A 24,553-nucleotide genomic window follows, 5' to 3' on the forward strand; every position below is an offset into this window, starting at 1 on the left:
AGTTAGAGCTGTGCTCAGGCAGCAAATGACTTCATTGCATTAACAAACTCACAAACATGGGCCTCACAATCTGAACAGACAAAGGAGAGACTTTTTCAACAGGGAATCTTTTTCATAAAGTAAACTAAGAGATCATTTCTGAATTAATTCTAAATATATATTCATATCACCTTCAGGAGCAAATTCAATGAATTTCAGGGCACTAACTCTGGGAAAACTTTTTCAGTACAGTTCAGTTTTTTTCAGTACAGTTTGCCTGTTATGACCCATCCAAGTCCCACTGATGCCAACAATCAGTTGTGTAGCCACACTCAGAGTCTTTTCAAAGATATCACTCAGCATTACCTTATTCAAAACTCCAGTCTGGTGTCATCAAGGGACCTGGAGCCTGTGAACTTACCATAATTTATTTTTCTTAGAAGTAGAGATCAAGCCTAACTTTAGGTAGCTGATGCATCATGCTAATAATACAACTAAAATTATTATAATTAGGGGCATAAAAATTAACCATGGTTTTTCACCAAAAACATGTAATAAAATTCATTTTAAAAAATCCATGCAAATGGAAAACTGCAGCCATAACCTTATCTGTCCTGGAACATCCTCAACACACCTCATAACCCAGAAATAAGAAACTCTTTCCAGATGTACATGTCAGCTGACACAAGTAAGGAAAATCCAAGTTTTTTTTTCCTAAAACAAAATTTCTTACAATCTCCCTATGTTGCTTTGCTCTGCTTAAGCTTGAAGAGATACTTGCTTAAATCAGAGCTCCGATAGGATGAAGCCTTCGGAAGAAGGTGAACACCAAATACCACAGAAACAAGGCACTTGCACTGGAGTCAAGAAGGTGTTCAAAATGAGGCACTTAGAAAGGAAATCATGACTGACAAGTGCCAATTGCAGAAATGCAGTTAATACACAGAGAAAAAAGATTCCTGGTGTATGAAAACTGGATGTGACAGAGAGAAGGTTTCTTGGGAGCTCTTTGAAACTCCAAGATAGATCACTTTTTACTGTTGATCTAGATTTCTTCAAACAGAACTGCCCAATGCTGCAAGTAAAGGGGTCCCATTTTATGGGAGGCTGTCAAGACACTGAACTTTGCTCAGAGACTTTTTCCTGGAAGGTCAATGCTGTCTCACTTGAGTCCTAAACATCTGACAGGTCTAATTTCAGGTCCCTTGAAATACTGCATTCAGCCTAAGGAAAAGTAATCTACTGTACCCCAAATAAGAGAAATTTAATTCCCCACTCCCTCTGCACATCAAGCCAGAATGACAAACTTTAGTAGGGCACTGCACAGGTACCCTTTCAGGTCTGTCCTCACAATGCTTTCTCAGAAGTTGAGTATTTGTCAACTCTGACAAAAAAAGGCAAATATAAAATCTTCTAACTTGCCAAATCATAGCCTCAGAACAGAAATTTCTGGAGACTTCAGTGAAGCTCCACAAACCTGTGGCACTTTCTTGTAGTCAGTACTTCTATCTCCCAGCCATTATGGTTAGGAGAGAAAGTTAATTAATACAGTTTTAACTTTTTAAACTCAAGGAGGGCAATATAGAAAAGGGAAAAGGAATTCCAGTTTTCACAAGGCTGAGCAAGACAAACTGCAGCAGGAAACCTCCCACCTGGGTATTGCAAAACAACATAGATGAACAAAGAGGTTGAAGTGTGCATACATCAGGATACCAAGCAAGTTATTTGCATTTGATGAATCCAGGATGTAAGAAAGGATGGACAGGCGGATCTCTCCGGCTGCTTCCAACTCAGCAAGTCAATCTACACCACATGTAGATTACCTCAATAGCTCCGGGCACGTCTAGCACAGACTCCATTAGAGATTCAGGTGTTAGCTGTGAGCAGGCTTGTAAGCCAATACAGCACTCTGTGAAATACTAGCTTAGGCTTGGGAAGCAATATAGATATCTTCTTTAGCCTACACTCATTCATTTGCTTGTTTCCACCTTCCAGAAGCAGCTTCCTCCCTTAATACATTTTCAAAACAACCATCTCCTCTCCCCAAAACAAAGCTAAATGTCCACAGGACACATCTGTAGATAACAAATTCATGTACACTGCAGGCTGAGGAAGAAATATAACTTACTAAAGGAATAGGAACATCTCTGAGCTTTTATTGCAAAATTGGAGCTTTTGTTAAGCTTTTTTAATATGCAGGTGTTGTACATTCTTTAAGAATTTGAAGCAAATGATTCACAAAACTTCTCAGGATTTTGCTTATGTAAATATACTACTAGTTATTTGTATTTAGTCTATTTCTGTACGAATAGCGGAAAGTATGGCAATGCATTTACTGTCAGACAACTTGTAAACAACTATGTGTATTATTTCAGTTAGACAGCCGATCTGGATTCAATTCATAAATGTTTGTAATTACAGTAAAGGCTAAAACATATAAAGGATGGAAGACATATTGAAAACAGGCCGGAGTGACAAAACTAAGCTCTCAAAGCAATTGAATGCAGTGCACTGAACATTTATCCTTGTTGTAAAATTAATTAAGTGGCAAAAACTACCTGGAAACTGAAAATTATCATCAAATCTCACATTTGTACCATGAAGCCTGACAGGAAAAACAGAACTTTGACTGAGTATTTCTAGCAGGCTAAAACCTCTCAGGAATCACTGAAAGAAATGTTCCACTTGAGGTGAAACATGGGACCTTTCACATTTACTAATCCCCTCTGATTTAAATTTTACAGTCTGATTTTTCCACCAGATGCTAACTTTTAATGCTTTTGTTAATTAGAAAGATTAATAGGATTAAAAATGCAAACATTTAACAGTCTCAAACAAGGTCTGCCACACCTTCATGTCACTGATTGAGGAACAGGACAAGTTCCCATATCACTGTTTGTTTCTGGGTGCAGCGCTGGATTTTCAGCTATGCCAAGTGGGAAATCCCTGATAGTGAGATGAAGCTGTTTAGTTTGCTCGTGAGGGAAAAGGCACTAAAACCTCCCCCTGTGGCTTGGCATCGTGCACTCAGGTAATGCATCACAACGGGGCTCAGTCACTCCTCCAGCTGCACTGTGGCTATGCTCAGTGCTGCTTTTCTGAAAAAGCTGGGATGAGCAAAAGAGGTGTACAGTATTACACCACAGAAACCAAAAGGAAACCTAGTACACAAGGAATTTCACAGAATGGAATAAAACCCAAGAAGCTAAAAAAAAAATCCCCCAAATAGATAATTTTTAAAAATCATATTTTCATTGGCACCATTAGAAATGTTGTTCCAAGGTCTAGGGTGATGTTTTTGATACAGATTTCATTCTTGAGCAGAGGAATCTGGAATTTTTTTTTACCCTTTCAGATTTTTTCGTTACACTTTCAGATACACTCCCCAGTGCAAACACTTCCTTTACTTCCAAAGGAGCAGGCTTTGGGCAGGAGCCAGCTAACCTGAGACGAGCAGTTGGAAAGTGAATTATTACTGACTCCAGTAGTTTGTGAATCTGCTCTTGGGGCATTGTTGCTATTGGGGTAAGAGTTTCTTTTGTTTGAGTTTTGTTTGTTTGTTTGTGTTTGTTTACTTTGGGTTTTTTTTCCTAGTTAGAGATTGCTGGCTTGTTTACTCTGTATAGTTTCTTACTCCCACCATCCCCACAGAAAATTCTCACGCTGTTCTTCTGTCATCCTGTTGTCATTGGAATGTGATCTGATTTTCAGGTGCCTCTCTCCTCTCTGCTCCTTCTTCTGCTCTACATTCAATTTGGCCCAAAATAAAAGCAGCCTGTTTGTTGACCCCAATTACAGTACAAAAATTATTTGGGATAGAGGGAAAAAGGATGTCTGTCTCAACCCAAAGACACCACCTTGCAGGGAAATGTATGCAATAAAGTATCTATAACAGCCAGTTCAAGTTTCCCTTTTCCCAGTTTTAAAAACAGGGATGCCATTAATACCTCTGCTCAGGTGTTCACCTGTTAAATCACAGAGCTGGATTCAAATTCATTTCTGCTTCCCCCTGGGATTTCTTATTTGCAGAGCAGCACACGTGCCCCTTAAGCAGCGAGATTTTGAGGTCTAAAGCAGCAGGTGTCAGAGGAAGGAGAGAAGCACACGCTTCATAGCGAGCAGCGTACAAACCGCTGGCAGTCAGCAGAGGGGAATTTAAGTTTAGTTGCATTAGAAGCAGGGGGAGCGGGAGCTGTGTGTGCAGCAGCCGGGGCGCACTTACCTCAGCCCGCTGCCGGGCTCCTCATCCGAGGAGCTCCCGTTGCAGATGTTGCCGAAGGAGTGGCTGGGCTTCAGTTTGGGCTCCTCACACTCTGAGGCGGGCTCTCTTTTCTTCCTCCTGCCGAAGAGCTTCTTGAAAGGCTGGAATTTGCCTGCCTTTTTCTTGTCTGCAGGTGAGAAGACAGAGCGGCGGGGGCTGAGGGAGGCTCGGAGGAGGAATGGGGTCAAAGAGCGAGGCGCAGCCCGGCGCGGCGATGGCAGCACGGGCTGCAGCCTGCGGGGCACGCGTCACACCGACACGGCAAGGCAGGGCTGCTGCTCTGGGCACAAACGCCTGGCTCAACAGAAAGGGCAATTCCCCGGAGCCAGAACGTAACACTGCCCTGGTTTTAGGTTTTATACCGCAGATTTGGCTATTTTACCAAAAGACAAACGATGCTTTTGGTCACCCCACTTTGGAAGGGGCTGGATCCTCTGCCTTGAATTGAAAGCGATTGAAAACAAAGAGCTTTAGAGTTTTAGTTGTGTGGCCTCATAACTAGGCAAGTCAATTAATAAATGAACAAAGAGAACAGAATAAATTTTTGTTGGTTCGTGCTGGGTTACTTCAGTCAACATCCAGCTTTATATCAGAAAAGTCAATACATTTCTCTGACTTTTTTCTCCCCAGGTAACTGAGGACATAATTTGACCAGGCACTTTTTCCTTGAGACACTGACATTTTCAAAGCTACACCAAAAAAAGCACAGCAAAACCACAAAACATACATGAAGACAGGAACAAGAAATAAAAAAGTTAATTAGGAAAAAAGTAACCTTTTTCCTTCCACCAATAACTGGAAAAATAAAGGCAGCTTCAAACTATTATCCCCCATCTATTAAAAAGAAGTACCACGATTTTCTTGTTAACCACAGGTTAATTTCTCAGGGCTGGGATGAATCAAAGAATATATAAAACATAGTAACTGTTAAAGTGCTTTATTCCTCTTAGGCTTTACCTTAACTTTAACTACCTTAAAACAGTCTAGTTGGGTTTTTTTAATTTGTTCGTTGTTTTGGTCATTCAGCCTCCAATCATAACCTAGTTTGAGAAGCATCATGTTGTACTGGTGACAAATATTTTCACGAGCTAATTACATTCCTGTATGTGCTTCTCTCACAGGCTGTGTGCACACATTGCCTCAGCATGCTCTGCTCTTCCTGTGGGCTGGGGCTCAGCAGAAAGCCCTGGGTTGGTTGCAAAGTACATGCAGGCCCAGTAGGAAATTTTGACCACGAAACCTGGAATATCTTCTGCAATGCAATAGTATTCTTTAGTTGAACCTTGGGTTTTACACTCTACTCTGACATACCTAAGCAGGGTACAGCACATCTGGGTAACACACCATTGTAATCACTGGAGGAACATCTGCAGGGTTTTCAGAGGGAGAAAACGTGTCCAAGCATATTTTGACCCGGCTACCTCCAGTGGTAAGTGGTTTCCAAACTACCATAGTGCCAGAGAACCTGAGTTTACTGAGAACCCAGTGTAGCATTAAACTTACACACAGCTCATCTCTCTGTATCTGATTATGGATGAAATAAGAAATCTACATTGAAACTACAAAGTCAAAGACACAAGAGATAATAATTCTGCTCTTCCTTTACAGATCCATAAGAGGTTCACAAAAACATAATTCTTCTTGGGCAGTCAGGATACACAGGATTTTTTCAACTTCATTAAAACATCAGGGCATCCTAGCAGCAGCATAAAAATAAAAAGCTGAATTACAAACTTCAAACCCAGGCCCAGCATCATAATTTTCCAGTCCAGAATCACTGACTCACAATAAGCAGATGAGAAAAACACAACTGGAACAGCAGTTTTACCAGTGTAGAAGAAAATGGGATATGGAAGATTACCTGTCACCCAGCCCTGCCTTCCATAAGCAGATCAACTCGCATCTCCAGCCAGACCAATTGCTTGTTGCTCAGTTCTGACTTCAGATATATGTAGAATGTATTTATATATAATAGAAAATATTCCTGTATGAAATCCCTAGAAGACAGGCAGGCATTCAGGCAGAGAAGGAGAGAAATTACTGCTCTTGGCCACTGCTGCTCTGACCCTGTAAGAGGTTCAGAAACACCTGACTGCAAAACACCATAAATCAAATGGTAGAGCATACAGGACAGAAAGCATCAGTACCAGACACAAAACTGAGTAGAAGAGCTGTTTGTTCAAAGTTCTCACCTTGCTTCTTTCCTCAACTTTCTCCAAAAGGGAGATGCCAATTTTGCTCGTTAATGTCGTTTACCGCATAAATCAATTCAACTACAGCAGTTTTAATAAAAGGTTCTCACCATGTCATTCATCCACGTTACTCTTGTCCCCTCCTCTTTTCAAGATCTCCAGATATAACTGTGAATTGCCTCATTGACTCTTAATCTACGGTTCTGATTCACCAACTATGAGTCTAATGAATGAATGTAACAGGTCAACACAGCTTTCACTTCATCAAAATGGGTGAAAACCAACACACTTATCTGCAGCCAAGATCTGCTTTTGCCCATGTGATGTAACATGTCCCTTAGCTGTTTCCTTGCTGCACACACATCATCACAGCTGTCACATTACTAAGCATGAATTCTTTAAATCAGGCTTTGTGACTCATTCCAAAGCCAAAGAACACCCTGCCCTGCACAGGCTGCGCATGCTGTTCTCCATCCTGCCAGGTTTCTAAGGATGGAATGCCTGACCGCTAAGACAAAGTCTGTTTATGTATATCTTTCACAAGATCTTATGGAGGAAGATGTGGGATGATATTGCAGGGTGAAATGCTTCCTGTAGCAGTAAAACAAGTACAAAAAAAACAAGTATTCCAAACATCAGCAATGCAGCAGACAATTCTCTTCACAAAAGCCTTTTGAGTCTGTCATTCTCAAACAAAACTCATCCCTTCTGTCCATCTCTACTGCTGAGAGAAAAAAATGGGATAGTAAAGGATGAAAGTTGGGACAAAGTTGACAGTTGGTGTCAACTTGCAACCATGACAATTGTTGGGAGAGCCAGAAAACAGGTCAGCTTACATGTGCCATTTGCTTGTCTCCTCAATCACATTAATGGAATCCTACAGATTCAGCCCTGGGAGAACAGGGGAAATAAGCAATTAAACCTTTTTTTCCTGTCTGTTTAATAAGTCTATCTTGTTTGAATCACTGTAAACAGTTAACAGGAAACCAGTTTTGAATCACAGAATAACATACGGTGTGAAGGCGACAGATAAACAAGGTTGGATACACTAGCTAGGATAACACAGCACATATGGTAGGCGTGCCCTTCTCAGCTACCAGAAGAGTAGCAGAGCAGATTAGAATAATCTGTAACCTGTCATATAATTTGTCAGATGCACAAAGACATGCAGTGCATAACACAGAGCCAGTTAAAGCAGGGAGCCTTGGCATCACATAGGCAGCACATGGTGCCTCCGCTCCCGATGAGAGAGGGGAGCAGCTCCTCCTCTCACAGTTGCTCTTTCGAGCTCTCCAAGAAAGATGAAGGTGGGTGCAATGGCCTTTATTGCCAGGAAATCAGGCACAGCCTTTGGACTCCAGCTGGCAAAGTCTTATCGACATGCCAGCTGAAAATTCCCCATAAAATAGCTTGCAGTTAAATTGCTCCATTCAGGATTCCCAGGCTGTGACACCTTTCAAAAAACAGCACAGAACCCTCAACACAAGCATAGGCCAAACTAAGATTTAACTATCATGATTATATAGAGAAGAGATTTAAATTATTGGAAAGGGAGGGAGCAGTGTATCCCAGACAACAGGCAGGGGTGAGATTATGCCACTGGATGAGATAGAGGAGATGTCAGTGCCCCTGGAAATATCTGAAAAACTGTTTTCAAGCAAAGCAAACTTAACATGAGAAACAGAAAGACTCACATAATCACAGAAGAGACACCTAAATATTTAACAAGGTGTTGATTCCTTGCAGCTTTTCCTATTTACTGCAGCACTGGGAGCACTCACAGAACTGTGGATGAGGAAACTTGGGGGGCAAGTTGTCTCTGAGCAGAGCTGACCAAACACATGCATCAGGTGGTGGGTAGAAAGATGACTGCTGAGGAGGAAAATAAATAGCAGCAGGATTCATAGTGTCAATTTGAATTTTAAGTCACAATGACCAAGATTTTTCAAGCCCTAGTTTTGAAATAGGATTTGCAAAGTTTTCACAGAATTTTTTTGCTCATTATTTGAAATGAAGCATCTGTTTATGACATTTCTCATAGTCTGAGATATTGAGCTGTCTCCAAAATTATGCGTTCTTTGTTAGTGAATTTAATGGCTATAAAATGTGGTGTAATAAACTAGATTAATGAGAATATGAATTATTTAATTGGATAGATATTTCTGTAATGAATTTAGGGAATGGAAATCCAAATGGATGTTGCATTAAAAACTGTGTGGCAGAGAGAGGACAAATGGGCTGCAGGCCCAATACAGCAGCCAAGGTGGAAAAGGGGACTAAAAGATACTGTCAAGAGGGTGAGCTGACTGACATTTCTCATTGCATCTCTGTAACAAAAAAGCTGCTATGGTACACATTGCCAGTACTACTGTTTAAAAAAACATCTCAATTTCAAGCTGATGGTATGCTTATTGATGCTCTTTTTAAAATAATCAGGATGTATCCACTACAATAACCACTGCCCAGTTGAGCCCTAGGTTGGCCAGGCATCTGCAAAGACTTTTTGCTTTTCAGGTCCCCACCAAAAAAGCTGCCTTCTTTCCCCCTTCCCCAGTCTGTTCCAATGGCATAGAGCTTCTCTGGGCAAATTAGGATTGGCACTTGCTTCCAGCTTTCCCACTCACTCCACATCTCAGTACATCCACTTCTGTGAGAAACCAGAGATGCTTGTTTTTGCTGATAAATTTTCAGCGCTCCCTGGAGAGGTGTTTCCACTCCTCCAGGGAAGGGAAATAAATTGTTCGGGGTCAAGGAGGAAGAAAGCAGACTTTGCTCTGCTTAACCATGTTCTCCTGTTTTAAAATAGCTGTGAGCTCCTGTACCTGTGGTAGCTCATCTGATCTCACTGGGAAAATTGGTTTCTGGACATATTTTGCTTTCATGACCTGCCCTCAATCCATTGTCCTCTCTTCCATAGGTAGCTGGGGTTGATAGATGGACACAGTCCAGATATACAAAGCAGGCACAAACAACAAAGAACCCAAGGAAACATTTAAGAGAATACACAGGGAATAAAGATAGGCATAAAAAAAAAAAAAAAAAGACTGAGGCTCAGATTCAATAACGCAACTTCTCAGAAATGGGTTCACCTTTGTCAGACATTTAGTGATAGCACATAACAGTCATAAAGCTGACAGTATGCAATAGTCCCATGCTGACAGAGATAATATCACCTGACATAACATCAATACCTGAGAAACACTAAATGAAAACAAGATTGAGAGTTATCAAAGGCGTCAAATTGGTGTAGCCACAATGGTCTAATGAAACACCTAGGCAAAGCAAAGGAAACATAGTGGGCTATTACTTGCCTGTTTTTCCAAGAGTATCAGGTGATCTTACAAGAGATACTATTTCTTGCAAACCTTGTCCCAGAGAGGATGGGGTATTCTTGGATTACCTGATATAAACTAGTAATACTACCTAAAGTATCCATAACACAGGAAGAACGAATCTTATTTTCCAGAAACATCTATTTTCCCTTGCTATCTGCAGAAGCAAAAACATTTCCACAAAAACCAGCCCATTTTGTGATTTTTCTTTCTCCCAAAGACTGTATTTTCCACAGAAATCTTATGTACCTGAGGCAGTCAGCTGTCAGGAGACACGTGTGAATCATCGTAATGGAGTCTATTAATGTTCAAGCACCATCCAATATGCTTTATCGTTCAGAGCAAGAAAAGAGTAATTTCGACACCTCTGGATATAACAAGGAAATACTCTCTTGAAGGTAAAAGGACTGAACCTCCACTGCATGAGATTTGGCATAGTGGTCTTAACAAGCAACAGAGAAATACGAATGAAGAAGAGTAAATAAAATTTTATACATGTTTGGATGACATTAAGAAGAAGAAGAACTAGAGCTAAGTAAATATCCACTTCTTCAGTCTCATTTACTGTGGCAAAAGTCTCCTTTCATTTCTGAGCTCCTGCTATCTTTTCCCCGCCTTCTAATTAAAATCTTCCCAGACAGTCTTTGTATTTGTGCCTTCTGTTTTCATCAAGCATCACAATGAGTGGTCCTAGGGGTCAGAGAGCCTCATTCATCCTAAAACCATTTGTTTTAACACTGACATTCTGACTTCTTAATCCATCCCACTGCCATCCTTGGGCAGCATCTTTGGGACAGAGAAGACACTGCTCTCCAAAATACAAAGCCAGACCTGGAGCAGGTAGCTCACTTTGGAATGTGTGAAGTAGGCTGGGGATAGCAACCACTCCCAGCAGGGAAGACAGTATGAGAAAATTAGTATAAACTTCAGGAGCAAACCCTACTGAGGCCAGGGAGTTTTCTTCTTCCAGGGGAAAGCCCTGGTTACAGGCTTCACAGTGAGTAGCCAGAGGGTATAAAAAAAGTTGGAATTTGTGTCCTGAGGAGAGTAAGGATGGGTAGAGGAGTTCATACCTATGAGAACATCTGAGAAAGGGTTCAGTAAATGCAATAGATGTTACTGAGATGCTGGGATGCATTGCAGAACATACCTGATAAGATAAAACCTGCTTATTACAGCTCTGGGTGCAGTGATGCATGTGAGACTTTTAGAAAGGAAGAGACTGCAATAGCTTCTGATTCACCAACAAAATATTACACAACAGAAGGGAGAAAGCTTTGTTTTACTAGTGCAAGGTTTACTAACTCAAGTTATTAATGATGGGAGATCCTTTTGGTGTGCTGGGTTTTATCTGATGTTTCCAGAGCTGCTTGAAACACTTGATGTCAATCAATAAAGAGATGTTGGATCATTATTTCCTTCTCAGAGAAAAAAAAAAAAAAATAAAAGGTAAAACCTGGGATTCCTTCAGTAGATTGATTTCTTATGGGGGAAAAATCCTGATTGAAAGAAGTCCTGGCCATGCTGCGTGTGGAGAGATAAACCTCCCTAAGGTAAACCTACTTCCCTGAGGCCCCATGTCAAAGCAGTCCAAAGTCCAAGGAGCACCACGTGCACTGCACAAACAGCTCCCACTGCCCCTCCCCAGCTGCCAGAGGTCATTTATACCTCCTCAAGACTGGCACAGGCTTCTGACAGACCAGGATCTTGCACTTAAATCACAATTTGCAAGATCATTCTTGCAAGGGATTGTGTTACATGAACAGTTTCTCATGCCTCTCCAGCTCTAAATAAATCCTGTATTGCACTGGTCAACATTTTTAGATCCATACCACCTCCAGTTTTCCACTGGTGAGAGGAGGAGTATTTCACCATCACAGGAACTATTGTCTTACCATAGAAAATGTTAATTTCCATGAAGACAGCATGAAACTCATTGACCAAACCTCTTCAGTGATAAGGCAGAGGTGTTACTAGCATGTTGCTGTGTTCCACCAGTAAGAAAAAGCCGAGAAGCATCCTGACCTCAAAGGACAGTCAGAGTGATGTGCCGGAAAGTCTGGATGGCTGGAGGACTGGGATTACTGGGATAGAAATGAGTTGAAGTGTTATGTACAAACTCATTCCTTTAGGGCCTATTGCTGAGGTGTCCCAGATTAGCTAGAAATGGGTGAGAAGACAGATGTGACCACTTCAGCTGATCACAGGATAATTTTAAGCCAATACTGTGGTGCTGATGCAAATGTTGAGTGTCCTCCTTCAGAAAGGGCTCTGGGGAGTGGCAGGGTTACTGCCTAAGCAAGGGGCTGGAGATCCCACTGGCTAATAAACCACTAGGGGCTAACAAATCAAAGCTGTAAGAAAGCACGTACATCCAATATATTTTAGACTGGGATTTGGATTTTTTTCCTAAGGGAAACAATAAACTAATACATTACTGAGTCATTATGACACAAAACAAATTCTTTCTTCAATGTCACATAAAGGCAATATTATTGGATAAAAATTTCATGTCATGGTGCAAAACCAAATGCACTATTTGTGCTTTTAATGCCTAATACAGATTGAGACCAATACAGATTTAGATACTCGGAGTGATTTTTTTCACTTTTGCACAGTTTTAGTATAACATATTTTACAATGACAAATGTATTTGAATTTTAAATTTTCAATTCAGATGAACTGCTAGAATATTTTAGATAGGTCAGATTAAATGAATCAATTTTTCATTTTATGAATTTACCTACTCCCCAGTCATAAGAGATATTATCGGGTTTTTTTGAAACTATCAATATACCTTTTGAGTTAAGTCAGCTCCATGATGAAGTAAAAATACATTCTGAAAAGTTCCAACATAGTTCTACATGTAGCTCAAAATGAAGGAGAGGGAGATTAGGAGAAGGGGAAACCCCAACAATTACTTTATTCCTGTGTGTTTTCTTTCAAAGTTCTGAGAATTATAAAGCGATATAGAAAACACAGGACTAAAAGGGGTCTTATTCTAAGCAAATTATGAACTACTCCAGAGGACATATTGATTTAATAAGTTCTTCATTAAATTTGATAAGGGTAAAGCTGAACAGAAGGCAGTAAATCCACCTCCCCTCCCCATATTTAAGGAACTAAAATGTCTGGATCATCTCTAAATTTGCTATGAATCACAAGACCCTCTTATTTGAGCTACCTGAAAACCAAGCTAAATCTGACCTCATGTTGAATATGTCTAAAAGAACTAAAACAACTTGCGCTGATCTCTGATTTCACAGAATTAAATCATGTTATTGTGGTTTACAGCTGCATCGCAAAATAAAGAACAAAAACTATATCTTAAGAAAAGATCTGCATGAACCATAGCAATCACAAATTCTCCAGCAAGCTTTGATAGAAAGCAAAAAACAAAGTCAATGCTTGCATGGTGAAAACCACGGTGAAGAGAAGCATGGAGCTGGGAGAAAGAAAGAAGCATGGAGCTTTGTTTGAGGTTCTTTTAAACTTATGGAGGAAGCAAAACCTCAACTTCCTTATTCTGTTGTGCAGGATAGACAGAAGGAATCATGGCACTCATTCCCCAGACTGGCATAACCCCAAAATATCACAGGAAATAACTTCAGTCAGCAGCACAGGGGCTGAAGAACCTGCCCTGTGTTCCATTCCAAAGCCTGGAAGCACCGTGCTCTCAATGGAGCCATCTCTGTTCCTGGAGCTGTGCAAAGCTGTGGCAGAAGGACACCTTTGGCTCCTCAATGCTCCCCCTGTGCCTTCCTGCTGCATGCTTCCCTTTCCCAAACACCCTGCCGGGCTCACTTGCTCCTTCTGACAAACAGATCCTCTGATACTGACACAAATTGTGGCCATATTAATATTTGGGGCATCTGTCTTGAGTCCATAAACCTCCTGTTTAACAAACGTCTGGATTTTCATTGTCTGAGCAGCTTTCCCTGCATACATGGGCCCAGATTATCGTCCTCCTCAGGAGGAACAGGCACTACACTGGGATGCTCTCTGTGTTGGTCAGGACAAGATTTGCCTTCTGGACATGTCAGCAGGATAAGATAGTTAACTACTTGTGTGTAGCCTGCAGCTCCTCCTGTCCCTCTCGCAGCTTCAGCATCACAGCCTCTCACCTTGGTGCTGCACAGAGAACCCTGCTGTGCTTCCACCTCTCCTGCTGACACTCCTTTATTCCAGTCTACACTGGATCACCCTTTTGAGCATCAGGGTCAGATGGCCATTTCCAGTTTTTTTCAGAATTTGCCAGTTTTTGTAACATAGGCCACTATCAGCTGAAGGATGAAATTGATGTCTTAATATTGATTGGAATTTTATAATAAAAAGCTCCACCTGAGCCAGCGCTTAACCAACACTGTTAGCAGCAATTTCAGAAACAATATTTTGAGCAGTTAAACAGACCATGGAGATAAAACTGATCATCATTATTAATCACCCATTGTACACTGCACACACCCAACCTAGCTCCTTATCCATCACCTGTTCCCATACAGAGAGCAGGCAACAGGCTGAGGCACAAAGACAAATCTCAAACAACTTTTATGCAGAAAAAGCAGGTTAAAGACATGACCAGGAACACGTAACTGCTTTCCCACATCTGCACTGGAGCCCTCAGCCTGGGTTGTCTTCACCACCCAGGCCAAGCACAGACAAAAGATGCAAGTAAGACATTTTTGTGATAGGAAGAGGACTCTAAATCTTCAAGTTGAAGTTCTGGCAACTTTCTCAAACACTAAATCTGCTCTGGAAAAGGAGCTTATAGTTGACTTAATTCCTTGTCTTGTCATCAATGTACCAAAATATACAGAATAATAAAAGTGAAGTGATTGGTTTGTCTTTGCTTTCCAGAATTAAAACTAGATGAGCAAGACATCACTTGAAGTGCTTACTGACTGAAAAACAGAAATCTGATGAAATTTAACATTTTAGACCTACCTATTCTTCTGATATTTGCAAAACTTATAGTATTCACTTCATAGAACAGTCAGATATATTTTGCCATCAAAGTTATTTGGTTAACACTGAGTATATTAACATATAACAGTAATAAGTAGAAGCAGTGTTATTTTAAAAGTCAACCAAGTAATCGAACAGAAATAATCTATTTCTGCTCCAAATAGAAATATCAACAAAGGGTTCTTTATAAATTCTGTGGCATCAAAATAGAAAAAAATTCCATCATACTGTTGTGATGCTAAATGAAATCTCCCCCTCTGTTCTATTCTATGAGGCTAGAATAAAATTAATTACTCATGACGAAGCAGAATTAAAGAGAAGAGAAGCCATAAAGAGATGATACTCCAGCATTGATAAACCTAAACATTTAAAAAAAAATCTAAAATAATTCGAAACCAAAACGGCACAAAATTTTGCACAAAAGCACAACTCTCCCTATTCCTGACCTAAGACAACCAGATATTTCCTTTTAAAACATCTTGCCTTTAGGTAGCAAGAGCAAAGAGAAAATATTTCCTATTTTCATGCCGTTTTGGTTCCAGGCAAGGATTTGCCAGGCCAGGATGTGACTGATCACACTAATCACACATCGTTTCACTGTGCTGAGAATACAAAGCATTATCATCATTACACTGGAGAAATACATCAAATTTAGCCACACAAGGTGAACTTGATTAAACTTCACTGAGAAAGGAGACAGCGCTTTCTCTGAAGCATTGCTTACCCACATTGGAATTTATTTACCATTTATTATATGCCAGAACAAAGAATGGAGGGGACTCAGGTGGCCATGCAAATCACAAGATCCCATGTGCTACTGAGGATGGTTAAATGTAACTGTAGCCAAGGGAATTTAATGCATTGTAGATGGCAGGATATGACATCATGATGGCCCCTTGAGTGAAAACTATTGAAGTATGCAGTTTGTAAGCCTTGGAAAGACACTGGGAGTGCAGGTTGTGTCTGTCGTTCTCTGAGGGGCTACAGCAGCTGTGACAGCCCCAGGGACCAGCCAAGTGCTACATCTCATGATGCCACATCATTCCAGAAAATGCTACTTGTACAGGGTGTCTTTTGGCAGATCAGATACCTCCCAGCTGCTCCAGTCCAATGGCAAGACCAAGGAACAGGTCCTGGATCTGACTAGTGCCAGGGTCTCTGTCTAACATGGGTGGAAGCTGGGTCCATTTCAGCAGCTCTGAATACTTGTTTCCTAGCTGCTGAAGCAAATTTTGGATCCCTGCAAACAGCTTATACAGATACAGACCTGGATGCCCTGACTGTCCAGTTAAGGGAAGTTCACAGTGAGAGTCAGAAGAAGCCCATGTTGTATTTATCTCCCTTCCTCAGCTGTTTTTCTGACATCACACACCTTACACCCTGCATAATCACCTTTCACCTGACACCCCTGCTCCACTTGTAAAACTCAAGGTCCAAGAGCACTCACCGTAAAAAAATAGAGAGCAGGTTTGGGAAAGGGCTGGGGCCAGAGGGGAGATGTGAACACTAACTGAGTTTTTACTTGCTTTGTATCTATTCTTAACTTACAAGACTACAAGTGCTCTGTAGCTGAATCAGATTTTTTCAATCTCTGTAAAGCATCACCTAGGGTTACAGTAATGCATGCAAATTTGAAAAGAATTCTAAGACTACAAATATAATAAACAAGAAGAAAGTTTTTAATATAATCAGTTTCTATTATGTGATCAACTATCCTCAAGAGATGCTCACATCTCTCTCAGTGACATATTTTGACACTGAGATAATGCAAAACATCCCAAAGTAAATCTAAGTTCTACTTTTTGAAACCTTGCTCACATGAATGTTTCTGAAAGATTTGTCAAATATGAGTATGGAAACAGCCATAGCTATTTCTTTGTCCAGTGGGTTTAGAGAAGAGGAAAAGTAACACTTACATCTAAAAGTCCTGGGTGAAGAGAACATTCATTCCTGTGCTCTGTGTCGGCCCGGCCCTCTGTTCGATCCCCAGATCCTCTTATCTAGTTTTCTGCATTTTCATTAAAATCCTGATGCTCTAAATGACTGTGCTAATCTTGATCATTCTTTTAAAGAGCAGAGCTGAAGCCCAAAAGCCATATGTGTAATAACACCCACCCAGGACAGTCAGAGGAGAGAACCATTTAATTTAGATCTATGAAATGACAGCACTGACAACAATAGGAGGGTAACTTTACGCAGTGTACAAGTTAAGCTTAGGCTTCTCCCACCCCTTCACCCCTCTTTTTGACTTTTTCAGACTAAGTCCCACATATCAGACGGAAGGAAGAAAAATGCCAGTTGAGGGGTAGGAATATGTTGTAATGCCAATGCAGAATATCATGTCCTCCAGGATTTTTCCACCAGAGGATATGTCTCAATTGCAAGAAAAAACACATTCCTTCCTTTTCTTTCTCCTCCTCTTACACTGTAGATTGTTTGAAGACAAACCCTAAAATTAACACACTACATCAGAAAAAAATAGGACACTCTCCAGATATTCTGGGTTTTAGTTAGGCTTGATTTATCAGGTATGTCTCTGTCTGATGATAGAGAGATGACACATATCACAGGATATGGATTGTTCATAATGTATTTGCAGAAAACATTACTCTGAACAAATGCAATTTGTTCTGCTTTAGCCACAATTAATACTTCACATATCTGCTCTCTGGCTGATGAAGTTGCACAAACAGTTAAAGTGTTTCAGACTTTAAACTGAAAATTAGCTAATGGCAACTGATCTTCTGCATCACCTGAGAAATCACTGGTTTATTGATGTTTAAACTAATGCTCAATTAAAATGAGTCCAGTCACTTACATGTACATGAAACTTATCATGTACTTGCATACAGTACATCACCAATGAATTTGGAAAAAATACTTCTGGAAGAATGCATACTTGGCATCATATATATACATATATATATATATATATATATATGTACACACACATATATGTATGTATATTCATTAATCAGGAGGGCAGCTGATACTTACTTTTAAGGTGCCACTTTGGAAATAATAACAGTCAAACATGTGACTAAAAAATGTTAAAATATCTGTACTTGGGTTTGGTAAACAGGTTCCTGTAAGGGCATCACCCACATTGTATCCTAAAGCTTCACTAGTGGTAAGGCAAACTAGAGAGTATCTGGATACCCACTTAATCAAACAAGAGAAAATAAGAGAGCAGTGAGATTTTGCAGAATCACAGAATCATTTAGGTTGGAGAGGACCTTCGAGATCATTAAGTCTAACCTATGACCTAGCAGCACCTTCTCAACTAGACCATGGCACTGAGTGCCACATTCAATCTTTTCCTTAACACCTCCAGAGATGATGACTTCCCCACTGCCCTGAACAGCCCATTCCAATGCCCAAGCAACCCTTCTGTTGAGAACTTCTTCCTAATGTCCAGCTTAAACCTCCCGTGGTGCAGCTTAAGACTGTCTTCTTGTCCTGTCACTGGTTGCCTGGGAGAAGAGACCCACCTGCCTACAGTCTCTTATTACTACTCTGTAATAAACAGCTACTCGAATGGCTTTTAAAAATACTTCAATATTTTTACTAAGTTCTTCTAAAAGCAGAGGGAAGTGTTTTCACCAGTTTTATTTAAATAAAACATTCAGAACAAAGTGCAAGTGGACACTGGATAGAAGCTGAAACGGGCTATCTACCCGTATCTGCTCCTCCTCACTGTGCTTTGGGGATCTGTACATCCATGGAACTGATAGCCAGCTGCAAGCCTTGCCAGCTGGCCAGTGTTTCAGCCTGGCAACTCTTAAGGCAGTCCACTGCTGTATGGACACCACATGCACTGCACATCACTGTAAAAGAGACTAAAAGCCCCTTAACCAAAGGATTTGAAATTAGCTGGGACCAAGAAAGAGGGAAGAAAGGATGGCTGTTAAAATGCGTGCAAGGTCCCAGGAAGGATCAGAGGATAGAGCATCCTGTGTTGCTTCCTTGTAATAGCGAATGTTCACTCAAACTGTCTGCCACAAAACTTCCTGTAGAAAAGTCCTCAGAGCCCCCAAGAAACAAACTCTGAAGGACCTCAGCCTTTGCAGCCATGGTGGAAACACTGTGCTGACAGGACAGCAGGATCTCCAGGAGCAGCTCTGAACACCTCTGTCCTAGGGAGCACATATAGAGGCATCACCAGTATTGCTTGGCCTCCACCACAATCAGCCCAAAGTGAAGGGGGAAGGGGCTTGCTTTGCTTTGTTTCTTTTACTGAAAACAGTTTTTGTTCCAAGATCTACAGTAGGAAAAAACAAGATGACCTCAAGGTGTTGATGGGCAAGGCCTTGCCAAACCAGGACTTTGCTCCCTTCTGCTGGAATGGGCTCCATACCATAGCTTGTGAGTGCTGAGGACCTGAGCTCACTGTGAGCAGCTGTGTCTCCCTGCCCTGCCCTCCTGGACCATGCCACCAGACCAGTAAGGTTTGTTTGTACCTGTTCTTCAGGATAGCCCAAACACCCTCTGCAGTGTCAGCCTCTTATTATCCTCCAGCACCTGAATCATCAGCTGGGGCAAGGGCAGCCACAGAGCAGCTGGTCATCCCTGCTTTAGGCTATGTTGGGAAATGGGACAGGCACTCTGCTCCACAGGATAAAGAGGACACCTCATTTAGGGAAACAGCATTCCAGAATAAGAATTAAATGTAGTCTGTCATGAGAGAAGAACATGAAGAGATTGCATCTTTGGAGTCAGACGACAAGATTTTAATCTCACTATCTAGTAAAAAACCAGTAAACAAGAGGACAAAAGTCAACTTGGTTGAGATGTCTAATTAGTTAATGAAACATTTTACTGGAAGTATAATTTTACAGGTATAGCAAAGCAAGAGGTACTAATTAGTTGCAACTCATTAAGTGCAAAGTGTTTAGTAATTTAGGAAAAATGAATGCAGACATGGCAAGGTTGGTACAGACAAGAATTCCACATAGCTGAGTGTCACATTTCCAACAGCAGCCACTCTGCTCAAGCAGCAGAGGAATAATTTGCAATTCAGTCCTGACCCATGGGGATAGGCAGGCAGGCCATGCATTCCAGCTTTTCTGAAAGAAATATTAAAAGACAAAAATAATGAATGCCTTCACTACAAATGACCAGGTGAGACAATTAGTGTCTGTCTCCACCCATGATCTATTAAAACTTCACGTTCCATCTATAGAAAGCATTATTATCCTAAGTAGAGAGCTTTTGGATATACAAATCAGCTGTGTTCACATCCTCATCTTTTAGATTTCTGCTAATACTTATGCAGGAGTAAGGTAAGTCATACTCATCTCTTTGTGAAATGTATCCTTCTTAGAGAAACAGAAACAAACATCCCATTGTTGTAAGATATTACCAACAAGATTTTAATTGCATAATAGTTTCAAAACTTAGTCTTTACCCAGGGTTAGTTTGTTGAGCAGGAGGGAGTTCAGAAATCACTGCACATACTAGGATAGAAAAGGGACTTAAAGCAAAGACAAAATAAAGCCCTAGCAGGGAAGCAGGTTCTGTGAACAGGACCACCAAAAAGCATGCAGAAATGTCATCATTCACCTCAGCTTCAAGGCTGAACTGTAAATACTGATCATGGCAAACTGTAGATATTCTCCATCTTTCTGCTTTTAATCCCATCCATGAAACACAAGTATCCTCAGAGAAACCATATGTAATTTAACTAATCCTTTTTCAATTACACAAGGCAGTGATTACAGGCAAAGGTTTCCTAGAACAGCAACTTTCAGAGAAGTGTCACAACGACATTGAATCAGACTCATCCCCTACAACTGTCTGCCAGGGCTTTTTAAGCCTCTGTGGTAGTACTGTACAGAGATCCACTACAAACCCACTGTAAGGCAAGACAGCAATGCACCATTTTATTTGGAGGTAACTGTAGAGAAAATGATTCCCTATAAAAGCAGGCACCAAATTCTGGGAAAGTCTGGGGCTGGAATTTTCAGCTCAGTTATGGCTTAACTAATAGTAGCTAACACAAGTGTAAAAGTCACATGAGAAGCAGAGTTTCTTTCCCACAGTCCACTGGTGAAGCTGTCTACAAAAAGAAAACTAAAAAAGTCTGAAAACTTCACAAAAGTAAATTCTTTTCTTTGTACTGAATGGACATGCTGTACTCCCACTCCTTTACAAAGGAAGCTAAGAGCTTCTTTGTGTCAAGCCTACTCTCTTTTTCTCAACAAAATAGAAGTGAAAGAGCCATGTGAATTATTAACAGATGACAACAGAGAGCTAGCCAGGTATTTCAAATGCTTGTGTCTCTTCTTCCTACATGAATTCCTCAATAGTACATGCAAAGTAAGTCTTACTACTTCCATCATTTGAATCTGTAAATGGAGCTGATTAAATAACTTGTTGAGAAGCAAAGGCTTTTTTTTGCATTCTTTTCTCTCTCCTTTCTTTCCCTGGGAGAACATTCGACCTTGACTGTCAGTGACAGGGGGGCTTCATGCCTTGCTCTGAAGGACACTTGGTGATCAGGTGAGTCTTTTCCCCTCTTAATGCCTTTTCAGTACCAGAAGCTCATGTAGAACATCATGCAATCCAGTGGAAACAGAGGCACCATTCACTTCTGAACTGGGATAGACATATAATGGGGAAATCTGAAAAGACTAAAGCTTTAGTCATATTACAGTGTTAACCATCATCTCACAGTAAAAGCAAATCTTGTTTATTTTAAACACTTTGGATGGCCCCTCATCCCCAAACTCCCCTCTCCCCAGCCCTGCCCAAACAAAGAGGCAAACAGGACACCACTACATGAATCCAACACCATTGCTTGACAGCATGCTTGCTATTTACATGTAAGTACAAACTTAACACTGCTTCAGTCCATTCATGTTTAGCACAAATAAATTCTGAAGAAGAAATTGTCAAAGAACCCCTGCAGATCCAATGCAAAAAATATAAATGAAAATATGTTAAGTCAGTACCAAAGCAACTGAAAGATATTTGAGAACTGGCATAGGAAAACCTATCAAAATTAAAACAACAGTAGTAAGCTTTAAAATAACAAACTTTTTGACGACTTTGAAAAATAATCCAGATGACCCTAAAAAAGCATGTATTTTTCTATTTACTTAAAAATTTAAATCCATAATTTCTAAATTTTCATCAGTTAAAAGGACCATTTCAAAAGGTATGGTAAAGCACAGCATCTGACGTAACACAAATGGAGGAGTAAAGTTTCCCACAGCAGAGCAGAAACCCCCAAGTCATGCCTCAGGGAATTACCTGCAAAAACATTAACCAGAATAACCTCTCTGGTTTGAATTTGACTGTGCTTCACACATACACTGTTCATTCTACCTGCCATAGAAATGGACAAAAGCAGCACATACATTAGCAGCAGCTCCTACTCAAAAACAAGAAGCACAGCGCATTCCCCCCTCAGCCAGCTCCCCGCTGAAAGTGTTCCAGACTAAGCCACAAAAACTTAACAGTGAGCTTTTAAATGACAGGACATCATGTGCTCCATCAGTCAAGTACTTACAAGGTTTCTTAAACAAATTGATCATGCCTACAATTTCAGACGAATTCAGAGAAACTTCAGACTTGATCTTCTCTGAGGAGGAAACAGAAGCCATGAAATCACCAAAGAGAAGGACTTGTTTGGCTATTTTTGTTGTGATTTTAGAGAGAACTCTGAAGGACATATTGTAATGTGATAGGAAGCTTGTAGGAACAGCTTTACAAATTAAGCTGGGCATGTATTTCAGCACTCTGTTCTTATTTAGCACTTTCCCTGTGGAAAACGGTAAGGGAGGTTTCAACTAGCAACAGCCAAGATTGATTTCCCAGCTGATCTTTCATTTGGTACATTAGTTTATACACCTGCTTTTTGCTCAGTCTTCCCCAACCACAAAGCCAAAAATAAGCTTACCTTTCCCACAAAGGCAATGTGGTATACTGGGACTACGAGGCAACTCTTTATAGGTGCTATGAATAACAGCAGTGGTTTGTTGACAAGTAAGAAAAATCCTGTTATTATATTATCCATGTTTTTATCTTTACAAGAGCAGTTTAATGTCAGCAACTACCATGACATGTGGAGGCTGCATTTTCCAAGAAAATTCAAGCTAGACACCAGTATTTCCTGAAGCATCCTCTACCATGAAAGGGAGGCAAGCGTAAGCAGTCTATATTTTTCATCATGAAAGAAGCAACAATGATGCAAATTCCTCCTAGAAAGTAATAAAGTTTTGAATAAATCCTAAAAGGACTTCATTATGCAGTTCTCAGTCAACATTGGCTGAGCCAAATCCTACTGCAGGACTTCTCTGTGCTCTGGATAGAACTTCCCATGTCTCCAGCAGCTCCTTTTGCTGAGGTGCCAGTCTTCCACAAACAGACCTTAGCAACCAGGGCTTGAGGGAAAACATACCCAGTAAAGCTAGATTCCCAGATCTGTAGTTTGGCAGAGAAATGGGAGATCTAATATTCAAATCCCCTGGGAACCAGGTAGCTTATCATGCAGTAAAATCCTCTACAGGAAATGAATGTTTTAGCAATGCCTTTTCGAATCTTGCTTGGCGTTTGTTCAAAATCATGTCTTATAAGTTTTACCCAAAGACCAGCAACAAGTTGCTAAGCTTAGGCCTTCATATCTCAAAGGTGTTTAGACTGAAAAGTTTCTTATAAAATTTAAGATCTAGAAAAAATTGTTCTTTCTCAATGTGAATCCAAAGTTTATGGTTGTCATCTAATTTCAACAGAGGTCCTTGGCATTTTCGTATCAATTGCAGAGACTCTTGAAGCCCTCAACAGAGAGGAATTTTAATTAATCTATTGTACACAGTGCATTTAATAGTATCTGATTTCTCAAATCTCTCTCTGTGTCAATTAAAAGCAGTGTATGTGGAGAAATATTGAAGAATCCCAGATAGCTTAGAAGTTCCTTTTTTCCTAAGCACTGAAAATACAGACATACAGAATAATTCCCCTATACACAGGCAAATGGGGTTGAACTGGAAATGAGAGAAGATAAAATAAAGAGCTTGGGAGTGATATCCCCCTGTTGCTTTCTCCTTTGAGGTATCTCATACAGATTTGTTTTAGCAGATACATGAAGAGTTATGTGTAATAATGACTTCAACAACTTTTTTCTTTAGGGACACAGTTTTATTTCACTAATGATACATTCTTAGGAATCAAGAGAAAGACTTTCATCCAGTTACTTTTTAATTAAAAAGAGCTTAAAAAAAAAATAAGGACAATAGAAAGATTAAATTGCTCTGGTCTGACAAAATACGTGGCTTTTTGACCCATCTATAAGGGTCATCTACTTTCTTCACTCCAACAGGTGACAGACCAAGATTCTCTTCAGCAAATAAATCACTTCACCCAACCCTCTCAAGCTTTCCCCCCACAGCACAACACTGGATCTAGCATCCCTCCAAATAGCCAGCAAGCCAGCTTTAATTAAGACCGTGAGAGTTTACAATAGGGCTGGGGACCATCAGAAAGGCTACACAGGTACCTAAGCAAACACCCTCTGCCCTCAGGTATGGTCACTGCCCTGAGCACATTTTGTAGCTATTCAGGTCCTTTGCACTTCAAACCCCATGAGTAAGATTCACCTTGGAGACCAAGAGATGAATATTACAATGCTGAAAAGCGCAGGTGTCGAGTACCTCTCTTAGAGGGACTGCCTAATCTAGCATCAAAGTTGGAGGTGCATGGATGACCACAAAACAGCCTCCTAGCTGAGGACAATTAGAAGTGTTTAATCATCACAAAAGGTTATCAAAGGACTTTTTGTACCAGCAGCAGAGAAACAGCATCACTCAGACAACAGGCATGAA

The 24,553-nt window shown here is 40.5% G+C and overlaps 1 protein-coding gene across 5 annotated transcripts in view; it reads right to left on the reverse strand.

Annotated features, from left to right (window-relative positions):
• The window catches only part of CRACD (capping protein inhibiting regulator of actin dynamics), a 125,558-nt gene that overhangs the window by 32,046 nt on the left and 68,959 nt on the right, over positions 1–24,553 (reverse strand). For 3 of the 5 annotated variants that reach the window (XM_015624078.3, XM_015624076.3, XM_015624077.2), the window contains 2 exons: positions 22,243–22,314; positions 4,202–4,367 (listed from right to left, as the gene is read on the reverse strand). In XM_015624078.3, coding sequence (XP_015479564.1) covers positions 4,202–4,367; positions 22,243–22,267 — 191 coding nt within the window. In that variant the 5' untranslated portion in view covers positions 22,268–22,314. Of the gene's footprint in view, positions 1–4,201; positions 4,368–6,101; positions 6,121–22,242; positions 22,315–24,553 lie in introns of those variants that run through there. The other 2 variants (XM_015624080.1, XM_015624079.3) reach the window with 2 other exon arrangements.

Source organism: Parus major, chromosome 4, assembly GCF_001522545.3.
Source record: "Parus major isolate Abel chromosome 4, Parus_major1.1, whole genome shotgun sequence".
Lineage (NCBI taxonomy): Eukaryota > Metazoa > Chordata > Aves > Passeriformes > Paridae > Parus > Parus major.